Here is a 17,579-nt window from a genome sequence, read left to right on the forward strand (position 1 = left end):
TCCCAAAATCCACCATTAACAACCCAATTTTCAACTTTTATTTAAAACATGTAATTTAATAGCTAAAAACTTAGTTTTAAAGACTAAATAACATTTAAAACTATTTAGGAGTTGAATCATTACTTTAGATGATGAAAAATTGAGCATTTGATCTAAAACCCGAAAACACACAAGCTTGACAATGGAGAAAACTATGGTGTTTTTGAGTTATTAACTTCTATGGAGATTTATAACATAAGAAATGATAGAAATCAAAAAGAATTAGGATTTGGAATTCAAAATCGATTGTGAGAGTTGGGAGAGAAAAAGGATGGCAAACACAAAACAAAGGGGAAGATTTTTAAGTTACTTTGCTATAAGTGGGGAAGGGAAGAGGTTAAAATTTAAATTTTGGTTTAATTGCCTCTTAAAATCTCACAATTTTGACCCTTTTACAAATCAATCATTATTTCAAAATTAATGATATTTTAAACACCTTTTTCAAAAATTGACTTGATTTTCTAAAAACCATAGAAAAAATATTTCCGATAAACCATGTTGCAAAATTTCGAACACTCTAAAGCTAAAAATCCCTAAAATACCCTTTAAAACTCGTAGGTCCTATTTTGGGTGTTACACAAACTTGATTATTTGGCTAATGAGTTAATATATGAAGATTACATTCTAGTCAAATAAACCAAACAAGTTAATCTCACATTCTATCCATAATTTTACATTCTCTTAATGCTATTATGGAACATAATAACAAACTATTTAAACAATCACTATTTATATTGTATCTAAAAGAATTTAGTGATAAAATTGAACAATTTTGAAACTGACTCATAAAAAAGAACACGTAAAGAGTTGGGTCACTAAAACATAATATTTCTTTTGGAAACTTAAATAAATTTATTTTTAAAAGAAAATATTTAAAATATATATAAATTTTATTAATTTATTTTCTATATTAAAAAGAAAAAACTTATTCGCATATAATTATTGACTTGAAACTAAGAACATCTTTTATTAATATCCCTAAGTAGGCAGCCCAAGAGAAACACACCCCCAAAAAAAAAAAAAATCTGAGTTCTTAGGGGTGAAGACGTTAAAAAAGGACTCTAATGAATTCTTGGTCAGGATCAGGAAGAAGGCCCAGAATCATGGCTTCCTCATTGTCATTACCTCAAAATACCATCACCGACATCCTCTCTAGATTGCCCGTCAAATCCCTAACTCGATTCAAATCCGTTTCCAAAAACTGGGCCGACCTCACTTCAGCCCCTGCTTTCATCGCCGCCCATCTACGCCGCTCTTCTACTGACCCATCTCTCCTCATCCGCCGTTACCACTCCCAGTCTGGTTGGGACTACGGGATCTGGCTCATCACTAACCCCACATTAAGTTACGCCACCCAGCTCTTGCGTATCCCCCTGGAAGAATCACTTCCTCTGTTCCCGAAAATCGTGGGTTCCGTCGATGGTTTGGTTTGTCTTGATATTTCCCCTTGTTATGCTTCTGATTTCGCTATGTGGAACCCTGGAACTAAACAAATTAAACGTCTCCCTTTGCCTTTGATTACTTCCTCCAGAGATAACCCTATTTGGATGGTCTTTCATGGCTTCGGCTTTGATTCTTTCAACAATGATTATAAACTAGTCAGGATAGTCTCTTTTAGAGGAAATGATGCGTCGCCTTTTCTAAGGGTTGAAGTTTATTCATTGAGGGAAGCGGTTTGGAAAGAGATAGAAGAACGTTTCGAGTTAGCTCTGTTATGTGGAGGACAAGACGGAGTGGTTGTTGATGGTAGTTTGAATTGGGCTGCCATTGGATTACAAGGATTCGCGGATCGAAAGGTTGTTATCACCTTTGATATGGGAAGAGAGGTGTTTAAGACCATACCTTTGCCACCCGTTACTCGATATGGTAATGTTAAAGTTGTGTCTTACATGGGATTATTGGCTGTTGCTGTATATCCGTTAGTATTTGCTGCTAATGGTAATAATATGAACCGGTTCGAGTTTTGGGTACAAAGTGATTGTGAAGATGGGATGAAGCGTTGGTCTAATATGGTTGTGGTCGAAAATTTTTCCAAGTCTTTGGTTCCAGTGGGGACTTGGGGAGATCGTGAACTGGTGTTTAAACATGTGGGAGTTAGAGATAGAGAAAATCAGTCCAGTCTCTTTTTGTTTGATCCAGTCGATCACACAACTAAAAGGCTTCCGGTTGATTTTGTTGATATTTGTTTTCAAGGTTTCAGTTATGTGGAGAGCTTGGTGTCGGTCAGTTGAAGAAGCTAAAGATGGTAGTGCCGTAGTGCAAAAGCACGTCAGAAGATAGGTCATTTTGGTCGATTTCGACTTGATTAGGCTTTTAGTTTAGTAAGTATAAACTGATAGAAGACTTTAGTATGAAGTATCTTTTTGTTTTACAAATGAATATGGATGGATATTGAGTTTACAATGTTTGGCATAATACAGGGTGAACTTATCAACAGACAAGAACGGTTTTTTCTTTCCTTCCATTATTGCATGTTTTCTGATGAGATTTTCTTTTATTATTTTCGTTTAATCTCTATGATTATGTGGTGATTCCCTTGTTCCGTTCTTTCGCTTTGATCCCCATAAATGGAAAAAGCCAAGCATTGCAAATCAAGCTCAGTGGCGAAGGGACCAGATTTGTGACCTTGTTACAGTGTGACACAACCAGAGAACTACCAACAAGTGATCCATTTGATTTTGATCCCTTGGCTATGCAGAGCATGTTTATTGCGGCGTATAGAAATGGTAAGCCAATACCCATTGCCCACTCTCACAGCTGATAGCGCAGGAAATCTTTCCTTCTTCGTGAGTATATGTGGTTGTCTACCTCAAAAAATCAATGATTCTTTGGGCAGCTGGAAAGCGAAAAATTTTGTTAGTGGGTAGCCAACTGCTGTACTATTCTGCTACAAACTTCTATTTTGGTCCTTACTCTTTTCATATGATTATGATTAGTTAGTATGTCAAATATAACAAAGAGGATTCGTAAATTGTGATTTCATTGTGAAAATTCCCCCACTTTTGGATGCCCAAGGGTTAAGCTTTTAACAGTAATACGCATTAACAAATGTGAAAAACCTTCGCCAAGGATACGAAATCCTTCCCTCTTGTTTTTGGGCACTAACTCTGCCACTGCCTTCTCCTTTGTTGCCCTGCAGTGGGGTTACTCTGCAGCTTTGAGCATTTTGCGAGCCAACGCGGCTTCCGAGTTTCATTTTCCACTGTTTATCTTAACCTGATTCTGACTTGAATTTCTTGGGAACTTTTGTTTGATTGGATTATGGAATACCCCATACCACGGCTGTATTTCTCTGTAAGCAAGTGGTTCACTGGACTGGACACTCGAAAGGTTTTTCCTCCCTAACTATGGGAAAGGAGTAAGAATTTTGTCAATGTTCTTCATTTCTGGCTGGCTGTTTTAGATGGCAGGAAACATTGAGAATTTATGAACTGAGTGTTTACCTCTATTATTTGAATTCGAGTGCGTGCTAGGAAATATGTTGCATATATTCAATCTATATATTTAATCTTGTTTTAAATATTTATTTGGTAGATTTGGTTCAATCTATATATTTATTTGGTTAAAACAATAATTGAATAGTTATTAATCTATTAAATTAAAATTAGTTAATATATCAATTTAAATATATTAAAATTTTTAAAATTAATTAAAAATAATAATAATTAAGTAGAATATATATGAGTTTGTAATTTTCTTTGGTAGAAAAGAACAACCTTTAAGCGATTACATCAAAAGCACACCATTAAAGCAGCGTAGAACTATTACTATCCACTAGCAATAAATCTTGCACTAAATTTGGAAGTTCCTCAAACAGTTGTAGGCTTACGGGATCTAGTAGTACCATATAGATACAAAAATTTCATTGGGCATGCTAACATGCGAATGATAATCTCATTAACAGAAATAGTGGCATGATATATTTTTCATGCTTACCAAAAAACACCATAAAATCAAATGTCAGGAATGTTGGAATAGGAACATAATATCACATTTATCAGTAAGTAACACTAAGTGGGTATCATCCTTTCAAAGGATCTATCATCCACTTTGAATACTTAATGTATTCACGTACAACCATTTATTCATAGTGTTAATAATATGAATCAATATTAACTATTATTTATCAATTAATCATACAATATTGTATTAGGTTAGACTCATACCTACCTTGATTGGTAGATCCAACGTAACACTAGACTCCTTCGAACACCCACACTTGGATCTAACTAGTTTAATTGCAGATTTGAATATAAAACTATGATCCATTATTAGATCGTTATCTTAATTATTCTTTGATAAGAATAATTTAATCAAAGTTTCCAAACCAACAATTACGCTGTTATGGCTAGAATAGAGTTGTGATTCCCTTCCAAAGTTAGGGGTGGTCCACGTTGATAGCAAATGATCCTTCAACATACAAATAATACGAGTTGTTAATATCAAAACAAAATTGATATCTATAATCATTACTATAATCGGTCCTTAATAGAAAGAATGGGAAAGAAGTGATATTTATCCCAAATTATCCTATACTTACATTATTATGATCGAATTAAAAAGATTGATAGTTCACCGTGGGTATTGATTCAAAGAGGGAAATAGAGTCTATAGAAAAATCATCATCAAAATAAAATAATGAGAATAGGATTAGAAACATTTTATGAAAATAGGAAAGGAAGAATAAAAGTTCTATTATGACTAAAGAATTGAAGAAGAAATGAAAAATGGAGAAGAACGGTAAGTAATAGTGGTAGCGGTGTGGCAGCGCGACGACAGTGGAGATCCGATGGTGGTGGTGAGGTGGTAAAAGTTGAGAGAATGGTGGATTAAAAGGGTGGTTTAAAGGCTAAAAATGAAAGAAAAAAGGATGAGAAAGGGAGGATTAAAGGGAGGAATGATAAAAATGAGAGGAGGAGAAAACAAAAATGAAAACAAAAAGTGAATGGTGGCTACCTTAGGTGGGATGGATGGTTCAAGGTAGAAAATTGATAAGAAAATAAAGCTTGCTTTGGGGGACAAATGCTTGAAAAATGGATCATAGGGAACATGTGGAGTGAAAAAGGGGCTAAAGATGGTAGGTTGACTAGTTAAAGGAGAAGAGAAATCCTTGCCTATAAGGCAATTGTTGTAGACAACAATCCGAGTGTTGACCATGGTTTTATGAGCCAAAAATTAATTAAAAATAATAAGGATGTGGGGAATTGAACCTAGGACTGTAACACCCCTTACCCGTTACCGTCGCCGGAACAGGATACAAGGTATTACCAGAACATAACATATACCATTAAACATAACCAAGATAGAAATATGTCATCCCATTTGATAATGCATCGTATAACATATATCTTGAACAATATTAGCCAACTTTTATGGCTTGTACAAAGTAACGGTCGAGTCTCAGTAACTAATATTTTAAACCTAGACAAATATGACACATAACAAAATAATTTTTGCCTACTATACATGCCATAATTCAAAACGTTTAGTTCAAATACCCCAAAGTATGATAGTGCGGGTAGATCTTCACGATCCTTGACTCTGAGCAAGTGGAGAACACTATAAGACAAAAGAGAGAAACGAAGTAAGCTTATAGCTTAGTAAGTAGTATGTAAATACTAATTTAAGAATCTAACATGTTTACACAACAATTCAAGTATGTCTACTTTAACTTCACTATTTATTCCACTTCGATTAAGCTGTCTCTGCTGTGTCATATTCACTAAATAAATCATAACTCGAGTTACAAAACTCGAAATTCATATCCGTAAAATTTCCTGAATCTAGACTCATAAAGCTTCTTGCTAAATTTTTTTATAATTTTGGTTCAGCAGATTAGTACAGTTTATTAGTTAAAGTTTCCCTGTTACACAGCTCGACTGGCCTGACCTCTGTTCACTACGAATTGAATTTCTCTCAGTACATAACTCAAACAACCCTGAAGTCTGTTGTATTTAAAACTAGTCTCAATAAGGAATTTAGGCATGTAAACTATATTTCTTAGTTTGCTTTGTACAATTTTTAATGATTTTTCAAAGTGGGAACAGGGGATCACGTATTCATCCTGAGCAAGTCAGTTACAATTGTAAATATCTCAAAATATAGAATTCCTTTGCTTGCCCTGCTTCTTTTATATGAAAGTAGACTCATTAAGCTTTAATTTCACATCTCATTCAACCTCTAATTATATTCCTCCTATTTTTGGTGATTTTTCAAAATCACGTCACTGCTGCCATCTAAAAACAGTTTTAATACTAATTTCACTCTTTCACACATTCTTTATGCTAACCTCATTTTATCGTATATATGTATATGCCACAATTCATTTTCACCACATTTCATTCACTATAAGTGTAGGTCTAAACCACAATGTCACCACAAAACCATCCCGTTGAACAATTCGGATCAATCCTCGATATTTAACGGTTTCACAGACACAAATTTCCACCATCATACTTCATTTAGTTCGGCTCTCTTGTACACATGGTGAACACTTAGTACCACTCATGCGACCTAGCCGATTTGTCTCGTAGCTCTCTTGTCTACATGGTGTCCTTCACTTGGAATCACGCATGCGACCTAGCTACATTTATCTTTCACGTAGCTCTCTTGTCTACATGGTGTCCTTCACTTGGAATCACGCATGTGACCTAGCTACATTTATCTTTCACGTAGCTCTCTTGTCTACATGGGATACATCTCGTATCACGCATGTGACCTAGCTACTACAGGGTGTCTCGTAGCTTTCTTGTACACATGATGTGCACTCAGCATCATACATGTGACCTAGCTACGCCCCTTTATTTCATTCGATCTCTCCAAATGTTCAACCGGATCTCTCTCTATATTTATTTCCATTCTTCCAATAGTCAATTTATATTTTAACATCAGCTAGTATATTTATATAATAGGCTGAAATATAAGAATGTACATGAAATTATTGTAATATTTACATACAACTTACCTTGGTGCAAAATATGGAAATTTTGCAATTTAGTCCAAAACTTTTTCTTTCCCAGCTCGAGGTCGGGTTCAGCCTTTCTTGATCTATAATAACACATTTAGCTCATTTAATACTCATACTATTTATTTCAATCCAAAAATCACATTGTAGAAAAATTACAATTTTGCCCCTAACTTTTACAAAATTACAATTTTGCCCCTAGGCTCGGAATTTAATTTCAGCCCTTATTCTTATGTTTTATGATATGCTGAACATTTTTCTCTTCTACAACAACATCAAATTCCCACTCTATCATATAGTTATGAACATTAGGTATTTTTACCGATTATCTGCTTTTACTCGCTTTTCACTAAAACCGAGTAGCACAAATTATTTAACATAATTTAAAACCTCATATTCTATCATAAAACATCAAAATACACAAATTTCACCTATGGGTATTTTTCCAAATATGAACCCTAGGTTAAATTATTACTAGCATAAGCTTAATCGAGCTTCCGGATTCCAAAACGTAAAGAACATTAAAAGCGGGCTTAGAATCACTTACTATGGAGCTTGAAAGTTGAAGAATCCTAGCTATGGAGAGAGTGAAGTTTCGGCAGCAACTAAATGGGGAAGATGACTATTTTGTGTTATTTTTCCCATTTTATTTCATTTAATATCAAAATGACCAAAATACCCTTACTACTAAACTTTCCAAAATTCCTTCCATGTCCTAAATTTGTCCATGAACTTAAAATTGGTAAAATTTCTATTTAAGACCTCCTAATAAATATTTCAAAACAATTTCATACTAAAATTTCTAGTATGCAAATTTTGCAACTTATTCGATTTAGTCCCTACTTTCAATTTAAACACTTTAGGCATAGAATTTCATCACGAAATTTTCACACAATAATGCAATCATATCATAAACCCCAAAATATTTATAAAACAATTATTTCTATCTCGAATTTGTGGTCACGAAACCACTATTCCGATTAGGCCCTAATTCGGGTTGTCACAATTCTCCCCCTTTAGAGATTTTCGTCCCGAAAATCTTACCAAGAAAGAGGTTTGGGTACTGCTTCCTCATAGCTTCCTCGGGTTCCCACGTAGCCTCTTCTATCCCATGTCTGTGCATAATACTTTCACTAAGGCTATACTTTTGTTTCTTAACTGCTTAACTTCTCGAGCCAAAATCTTTATTGGTTCCTCCTCATAGGTCATATCCGATCGAATCTCAATTTCATTAGGGAAATCACATGTGAAGGATCGAACGATAACGTCGCAACATTGATACATGAAACACGTTATGAATCTTTTCTAACTCTGCCGGTAAGGCCAACCGATATGCCATCGGTCCAATTCTCTCAAGAATCTCGTGCGGCCCAATAAAACGCGGACTCAACTTGCCTTTTCGACTAAATCTCGAAATCTTTTTCCATGGTGACACCTTCAAGAACACTTTATCACCCACTTGAAATTCAATCTCTTTTCTTTTAAATCGCATATGACTTTTGTCGATCTGAAGCGACTTTCAAGCAATCCCAATTACTTTTATTTTCTCTTCGGTTTCTTTAACTAGATCAACTCAGTGAATCTGTTTCTCACTAAGCTCGGTCCAATATAAAGGAGTCCGACACTTACGACCATATAAGGCTTCAGACGGTGCCATTTGTATACTTGATTGATAACTGTTATTGTAGGCAAACTCAATCAAAGATAGATATTTCTCCCAACTACCTCCAAATTCTAAAACACAACATCTAAGCATATCTTGAGTACCGGATTACTCTTTCCGTTTGACCATCTGCTTGTGGATGAAATGCGGTACTAAAGTTCAATTTTGTACCCAAAGCTTCTTGTAACTTTTTCCAAAATCTCGAGGTAAATCTTGGATCTCTATCGATATTATAGACATAGGTACTCCGTGCAACTTCACAATTTCAGCAATATATAATTCGCTAATTTATCAAGTGAGTAATCGAGTGCGTCTTGGTATAAAGTGGGTGACTTTGTTAATCTATCAACCACTACCCAAACAAATCCTTCTTTTAGGAGTTAAAGGCAAACCGGTTACAAAATCCATGGTAATCTTGTCCCATTTCCACTCGTGCACCATTACCGGTTGAAGTAATCCTCAAGGTACTTGATGTTCACTTTTACTTGTTGATGATCAAACACTTAGTTACAAATTCGAAATGTCCCTTTTCATACCGCCACCAATACTGACTTCTTTAAATCATTATACATTTTGTGCTACCGGGGTGAACTGATAAACACCATTGTGCGCCTCATGTAATATTTTCGAATCAATTTATCATTTTTCGCACACATATTACGTCTCGAAACATCAAACAGTCATCCGGTCCAACTCGAAAATCGAGTCATAACTCGATTCGCATTGAGTTCTCTTGATCCGCAACTCACTATCATTCTTTTGAGCATCACAAATCAACTGGAGAAATAACGGTTTAGCTCTCATCTCGCTAAAATTGACCCGTCATCGACAATACTAACCCGTGTTCATGGCTCTCAAAGTGAAAAGAAATTTTCGCTCAAGGCGTCAAGAACTACATTTGCTTTTCCGGATGATAATCAATCACTAGATCATAATCCTTTAATAATTCAAGCCATCTTCGCCGTCGCAAATTTAGGTCCTTTTGATTCATCAAGTACTTCAAACTTTTGTGATCGGTAAAAATTCGCATTTTTCACCGTATAAATAATGTCGCCAAATCTTCAAGGCAAAAACAACAATGCCGGTTCCAAATCATGTGTAGGATAGTTCTTCTCATGCGGTTTTAACGCCTCGAAGCATAAGCTACTACTTTGCCCTCTTGCATCAACACACATCCAAGGCACATCAATGATGCATCACTATAAATTACGAACTCCTTTCCGACTCGGGCAGTACTAAAATTGGTGCTTCATCAATCGTGCTTTCAACTTTTCAAAACTCGTTGACATTTATCATCCATTCAAACTTAACATTCTTTTGCAACAATTTAGTCATAGGAGAGGCAATCATCGAAAATCCTTCAACAAACGCCTATAATACCCGGCCAAGCCTAAAAGCTTCTAACCTCGGATACATTCTTGGCGGTTTCAATCAACGATCGCAGAAATCTTGCTTGGATCCACCCGAATACCATCACCTGAGACTATATGCCCCAAAAATCCGACTTCACGAAGCCAGAACTCACTTTTACTAAACTTGGCAAACAGTTTCTTTTCTCTCAAGATCTGCAATATAATTCTCAAGTGTTCGGCATGTTCAAACTCATCTCGAGAATAAATTAAAATGTCATCTATAAACACTACTACAAACTTATCCAAATATGGCCGGAAAATCCGATTCATTAAGTCCATAAATATGGTGGAGCATTTGTTAAGCCAAAAGGCATCACCGAAACTCATAATGTCCATACCTTGTCCTAAAGGCGGTTTTCGCACATCGACTCCTTAACTCTCACCGGTAGTAACCGGACCTCAAATCAATCTTTGAAAACACTGTGGCCCCTTTAACCGATCGAATAAATCATCAATCCTCGGCAATGGGTACTTGTTCTTTATAGTCACCTTATTAAGTCGACGGTAATCAATGCAAAGTCTCATTGAACCATCCTTCTTCTTTACTGAATAATACAGAGCACCCAGTGAGAGAAACTCGGTCTCACAAATCCCTTGTCTGTTAACTCCTGCAATCGAGCCTTCAATTCTTTTAATTCATCGAGCCATTCTATATGGAGCAATCGAGATCGGTGCGATGCAGCAACAAATCAATGGCAAAATCTATCTCTCTGCTTGGAGGCAACCTGCAATTCCTCCGAAATACATCCGAAACTCACAGACTATAGGTATCGATTCAAATTTCAGTTGAGACATCTCAACATTCATTACATAAGCCGATAAGCTTCACACCCTTTTCTCATGTATTTACGTGCGGACATGTGCGAAATCACCATAGGCAATTTATTTGATTCGTCTGCTTTCAACCCACGAATTTCTCCATTTTCACATTTTAACTCTAGTGTCTTTTGTTTACAATCTACCTTAGCATCATACAATGTTAACCATCCATTCCCAAGATAACGTCAAACTCACCAAATGGTAACAAGATCAAGTTGGCCGGAAAACAGTGACCTTGAATCATTAATGGGCAATTCTTGCAAACCTTGTCAACTAGCACATATTGGCCTAAGGGTTCGACACTTTAATCGTAAACTCAAGAAATTCAACAGCAACTTTTTATTGGATACTAAATTCATGCAAATATAGGAATGGGTGGACCCGGATCAATCAATGCAATAACAATAGTATCATAAAGAGAAAATGTACCAAGAATGACATCGGAGATGATGCATCTTCTCGAAACACGTATAGCATAAGCTCTAGCAGTGCTCTAGCTTCGATCTTGCCGTTAAATCTTTCATCACAGTTCTACTACTAGTCCCACCTCCAGATTTCTCGGTGGTCTACCTCTACTAGCGGTGATATTCATCTAACACTCAAATCTTTCTTCTTTAACCTTCTCCGGACAGTCTCTAATAAAATGCTCATGAGAACCGCACTGAAACAAGCTCGCTCGGTCCCCAACACTCACCATAATGTTGCTCGCCACATTGCTAACACTCGGCTTTCTAGGTCGCACATTACCCACACTTGCCACCAAGTAGCTTGAGCTTTAGACCCGAATATGCTCTACCACGATCTCTGTAAATCCCCAATTGAAACTGTCATTCGAGGGTTTGTCTCTTTGGACCTCTTTGGTTGAGATTGAAATGGCTTACTTATCTGTCTTTTTCGACATCTCGAGCCTCAATAGCACTTTTCTTCTTTCTTTGTTCAATTCTTCGACTTTAAGAGCTCGATCAACCAATACTACAAATTCTTTCAACTCCAAAATCCTACAAACACTTTAATGTCCTCATTCAGCCCATCTTCAAATCTTCTACACATAATGGCCTCGGTGGACACACATTCCCGGGCATACTTGTTGAGTCTTACAAATTCGCGTTCATACTCTGCGATGACATTTTTCCTTGCTTCAATTCAAGGAACTCCTTCCGCTTTTGATCAATAAATCGCGACTTATGTATTTCTTTCTAAATTCTTCCCGGAAGAAATCCCAAGTAACTTTTTCTTTTGGCACCACTGCAACCAAAGTCTTCCACCGGTGGTAGGTCAATCTCTCAAAAGTGATACAAGACACTTTAAGCATTCCTCGGTGTACATGAGAGCTCATCAAATACACGGTAGAATTTTCAAGCCGAATTCCGCTTTCTCGGGATCATCATCAACCTTTGCTCTAAACTCTTGACCCCTTGTTTTGAATCTTGTCAACCGGAGGCTTGTTCATTCTTACCAAATTTATACCTTGAGCACTCACAGAATCGTCCGAGGTATAGGAGGGGTGGAGGAGGTTGAGCATTTGGATTTGCTCGAATAAATTCAAGATACCAATTGTTCATCATTTGGAGAAAGGCGTCCGAGCCTCATCTCCTTGTCCCAATGTATCAGTCTACTTTCCACAGTAGCGGTCCCTTGTGCGGGCCGGCGCATTACTAAAGATCATCACCGTAGCCTTCCTTCAGATCCATTACTATATTAAAACAAAACACGCTTTAGAATAATCAGAGTCGCCACACTATCACAATATTTTTATGGCATGTATAGCTAGACTTTTACACACACTTTATTAGTCCGAGAACCGACTAAACCATAGCTCGATACCACTAAATGTAACACCCTTACCCGTTACCATCGCTTAACAGATACAAGGTATTACCGAACATAACATATACCATTAAACATAACCAAGATAGAAATATGTCATCCCATTTGATAATGCATCGTATAACATATATCTTGAACAATATTAGCCAACTTTTATGGCTTGTACAAAGTAACCGGTCGAAATCTTCAGTAACTAATATTTTAAACCTAGACAAATATGACACATAACAAAATAATTTTTGCCTACTATACATGCCATAATTCAAAACGTTTAGTTCAAATACCCCAAAGTATGATAGTGCGGTAGATCTTCACGATCCTTGACTCTGAGCAAGTGGAGAACACTATAAGACAAAAGAGAGAAAACAAAGTAAGCTTATAGCTTAGTAAGTAGTATGTAAATACTAATTTAAGAATCTAACATGTTTACACAACAATTCAAGTATGTCTACTTTAACTTCACTATTTATTCCACTTCGATTAAGCTGTCTCTGCTGTGTCATATTCACTAAATAAATCATAACTCGAGTTACAAAACTCGAAATTCATATCCATAAAATTTCCCTGAATCTAGACTCATAAAGCTTCTTGCTAAATTTTTTTATAATTTTGGTTCAGCAGATTAGTACAGTTTATTAGTTAAAGTTTCCCTGTTACACAGCTCGACTGGCCTGACCTCTGTTCACTACGAATTGAATTTATCTCAGTACATAACTCAAACAACCCTGAAGTCTGTTGTATTTAAAACTAGTCTCAATAAGGAATTTAGGCATGTAAACTATATTTCTTAGTTTGCTTTGTACAATTTTTAATGATTTTTCAAAGTGGGAACAGGGGATCACGTATTCATCCTGAGCAAGTCAGTTACAATTGTAAATATCTCAAAATATAGAATTCCTTTGCTTGCCCTGCTTCTTTTATATGAAAGTAGACTCATTAAGCTTTAATTTCACATCTCATTCAACCTCTAATTATATTCCTCCTATTTTTGGTGATTTTTCAAAATCACGTCACTGCTGCCATCTAAAAACAGTTTTAATACTAATTTCACTCTTTCACACATTCTTTATGCTAACCTCATTTTATCGTATATATGTATATGCCACAATTCATTTTCACCACATTTCATTCACTATAAGTGTAGGTCTAAACCACAATGTCACCACAAAACCATCCCGTTGAACAATTCGGATCAATCCTCGATATTTAACGGTTTCAAAGACACACCCCACCATCATACTTCATTTAGTTCGGCTCTCTTGTACACATGGTGAACACTTAGTACCACTCATGCGACCTAGCCGATTTGTCTCGTAGCTCTCTTGTCTACATGGTGTCCTTCACTTGGAATCACGCATGCGACCTAGCTACATTTATCTTTCACGTAGCTCTCTTGTCTACATGGTGTCCTTCACTTGGAATCACGCATGTGACCTAGCTACATTTATCTTTCACGTAGCTCTCTTGTCTACATGGGATACATCTCGTATCACGCATGTGACCTAGCTACTACAGGTGTCTCGTAGCTTTCTTGTACACATGATGTGCACTCAAGATCATACATGTGACCTAGCTACGCCCTCTATTTCATTCGATCTCTCCAATGTTCAACCGGATCTCTCTCTATATTTATTTCCATTCTTCCAATAGTCAATTTATATTTTAACATCAGCTAGTATATTTATATAATAGGCTGAAATATAAGAATGTACATGAAATTATTGTAATATTTACATACAACTTACCTTGGTGCAAAATATGGAAATTTTGCAATTTAGTCCAAAACTTTTTCTTTCCCAGCTCGAGGTCGGGTTCAGCGCCTTTCTTGATCTATAATAACACATTTAGCTCATTTAATACTCATACTATTTATTTCAATCCAAAAATCACATTGTAGAAAAATTACATTTTGCCCCTAACTTTTACAAAATTACAATTTTGCCCCTAGGCTCGGAATTTAATTTCAGCCCTTATTCTTATGTTTTATGATATGCTGAACATTTTCTCTTCTACAACAACATCAAATTCCCACTCTATCATATAGTTATGAACATTAGGTATTTTTACCGATTATCTTGCTTTTACTCGTTTTCACTAAAAACCGAGTAGCACAAATTATTTAACATAATTTAAAACCTCATATTCTATCATAAAACATCAAAATACACAAATTTCACCTATGGGTATTTTTCCAAATATGAACCCTAGGTTAAATTATTACTAGCATAAGCTTAATCGAGCTTCCGGATTCCAAAAGCGTAAAGAACATTAAAAGCGGGCTTAGAATCACTTACTATGGAGCTTGAAAGTTGAAGAATCCTAGCTATGGAGAGAGTGAAGTTTCGCAGCAACTAAATGGGGAAGATGACTATTTTGTGTTATTTTTCCCATTTTATTTCATTTAATATCAAAATGACCAAAATACCCTTACTACTAAACTTTCCAAAAATTCCTTCCATGTCCTAAATTTGTCCATGAACTTAAAATTGGTAAAATTGCTATTTAAGACCTCCTAATAAATATTTCAAAACAATTTCATACTAAAAATTTCTAGTATGCAAATTTTGCAACTTATTCGATTTAGTCCCTACTTTCAATTTAAACACTTTAGGCATAGAATTTCATCACGAAATTTTCACACAATCATGCAATCATATCATAAACCCCAAAATATTTATAAAACAATTATTTCTATCTCGGATTTGTGGTCACGAAACCACTATTCCGATTAGGCCCTAATTCGGGTTGTCACAAGGACAATAAGGAATTTATTTAAGCTTTTAACCACTAAGCTACCTTACTTGCTTGTGCATGAATTTACGAAATTAAAATAATTTATAGGGCGTGAAAACTTTTGTAACACCTTTAACCCGTATTTTTTGCCGAATTAGGATTACAGAGCATTACAGGACAATTAGAAATCAATTACCTTCATAAAATTAATTACATTAAACATATCATAAATCATTCAATCGCATGCATTTTGCCCCTAAATCAAGCCTCCGAGGCCCTAGAAATAGCTTGGAAACAAATCGGAACTAATTTGAAACAAAATAGAAAGTTTAGGAAAAAATGCAAAAATTTGAAACAAATTTAACATCCCGAATTAGGGTCTAGTCGAAATAATGGTTTTGAGACCATAAATCTGAATTAGTAATAATTATTTTACGATTATTATAAGGCCTATGATATGTTTATATGCTTGTGTAAAAATTTCATGAAGAATTTTATGTCTAAGGTGCTTGATTGGACTTTAAGGACTAAATTGAATAAATTGTAAAACTTGAGTTCTAGAAGCTAGAGGTGTCTAATTGCTATGAAATTTTAAATTGGAAGTCCTTAAATGGTAATTAGACCATTTGTTAATTTGTTGGACAAAATGGACATGAAATAGGTGAAATAGAATATTTTTGGTCATTCAATAATTAAAATGAATTAAAAACAAAATTAAAAGTCAATTTTTGTCTATCTTCTACCCCATGGCCGAAACTTGCATGGAGAAGACATAGATAGGGTTTTTCAAGCTTCCAAGCTCGATTGTAAGTCCATTCTAGCCCCGTTTTTAATGATTTTTACGTTTTTGAAATCCTCGTAACAAGATCTATCTATTTCTACCATTTATTTGAGCTAGGGTTGATGTTTAAAAATTTACCCATGTATGTCATGCATATATTTCGATGTCTAATGGTAGAAAATGAATGCTGGGTGTTTAATAAACAACTTTTGCTAAGTGATTTTCGGTGAAAATGCTTAAAAGGACTAAATCGTAAAAGTTATAAAATTTATCATAAAAGTGTGTTTTAGTGGAAATTGCAGACTGCTATAGTTATGAAAATGATTCGGCTAGGCTTAAAGTATAAAGAAATTGAATGAAAATCATTTTACGAGCATTGAGGCAAAAGTGCAAATATGTAAAAGTTTAGGGGTCAAAATATAAATTTGTAAAAATATGATTTTTGGACCCATATGAATAATGTGACTAATTAGTAAGCTAAATGTGATATTATAAATCAAGGAAAATGAGATTTGGGCATGGATTGGAAACGAATGAGATTATGGACTAAATCAGAATAAATAGTCATGCTCGCATTCGAGGTAAGTTCATATGTCAATAATAATGCAATAATATCATTGTTTATGCTTGAACTTAAATTGATGTGTTAAAATTATGTGATGAATATTTATATAGTTGATATGATGATGGTATTATGTGACAAATGTCTAAATGTTATTATGAGCAATGCCATGTTTATTTCATGAACATGAGAATGGTGAATTGGTAAGCAAGAATGATATTATGGTCGTTGTTGTAACATCCCAAAATAGGGCCTAGTCAGAACAATGATTTTGGGACCACAAATCCGACATCAAAATATTTATTTTATGATTATTCTGAGGTCTAGAATATGAGAATATGCATGTGTTAAAGTTTCATGAAGGAATTCTTTGAGTAAGGTGTCCAATTGGACATTAGGGACCAAATTGAATAAATTACAAAACTTGGATTTTAGGAGAAATTTGTATGCAAATGCTTTAGAATTTTAATTAGAAGGTCTTGAGGAGCAATTTGCCCAACTTCTAAGTTTTTGGGCAAAAATGGGCTTGTATGGATGAAATTTTAAAGAAATGGCTTAAGGGTATTTTAGTCATTTGGCAATTTAATGAAATAAAATGAGAAAAAGAAGGAAAAAATCAGCCATTCTTCTTCCTTGTCCAGCCGAAATTCTCAAGTCACCATAGCTAGGGTTTTCAACATTTTCAAGCTCAATAGTAAGTGCTCTCAAGCCTTGTTTTTAATGTTCTTCGTATTTCTAAAATCCTGGTAGCTTACTCTCTCTATTTCTACCCATATTTC

The 17,579-nt window shown here is 35.2% G+C and overlaps 1 protein-coding gene across 1 annotated transcript; it reads left to right on the forward strand.

Moving 5' to 3' along the window:
- The first annotated feature begins 1,019 nt into the window (after nucleotides 1-1,019).
- LOC108467859 (F-box protein CPR1-like) lies at nucleotides 1,020-2,483 on the forward strand. The gene has a single exon (XM_017768672.2). It carries the CDS (start codon nucleotides 1,104-1,106, stop codon nucleotides 2,268-2,270), a length of 1,167 nt encoding a protein of 388 aa, XP_017624161.1. The 5' UTR covers nucleotides 1,020-1,103; the 3' UTR covers nucleotides 2,271-2,483.
- The last annotated feature ends 15,096 nt before the right edge of the window (nucleotides 2,484-17,579 follow it).

Source organism: Gossypium arboreum, chromosome 8, assembly GCF_025698485.1.
Source record: "Gossypium arboreum isolate Shixiya-1 chromosome 8, ASM2569848v2, whole genome shotgun sequence".
NCBI classification, from domain to species: Eukaryota; Viridiplantae; Streptophyta; class Magnoliopsida; order Malvales; family Malvaceae; genus Gossypium; species Gossypium arboreum.

What these genes read in the sequence shown, in the direction of transcription:
- LOC108467859 (XM_017768672.2), top strand. Translation starts at nt 1,104, where the DNA reads ATGAATTCTTGGTCAGGATCAGGAAGAAGGCCCAGAATCATGGCTTCC.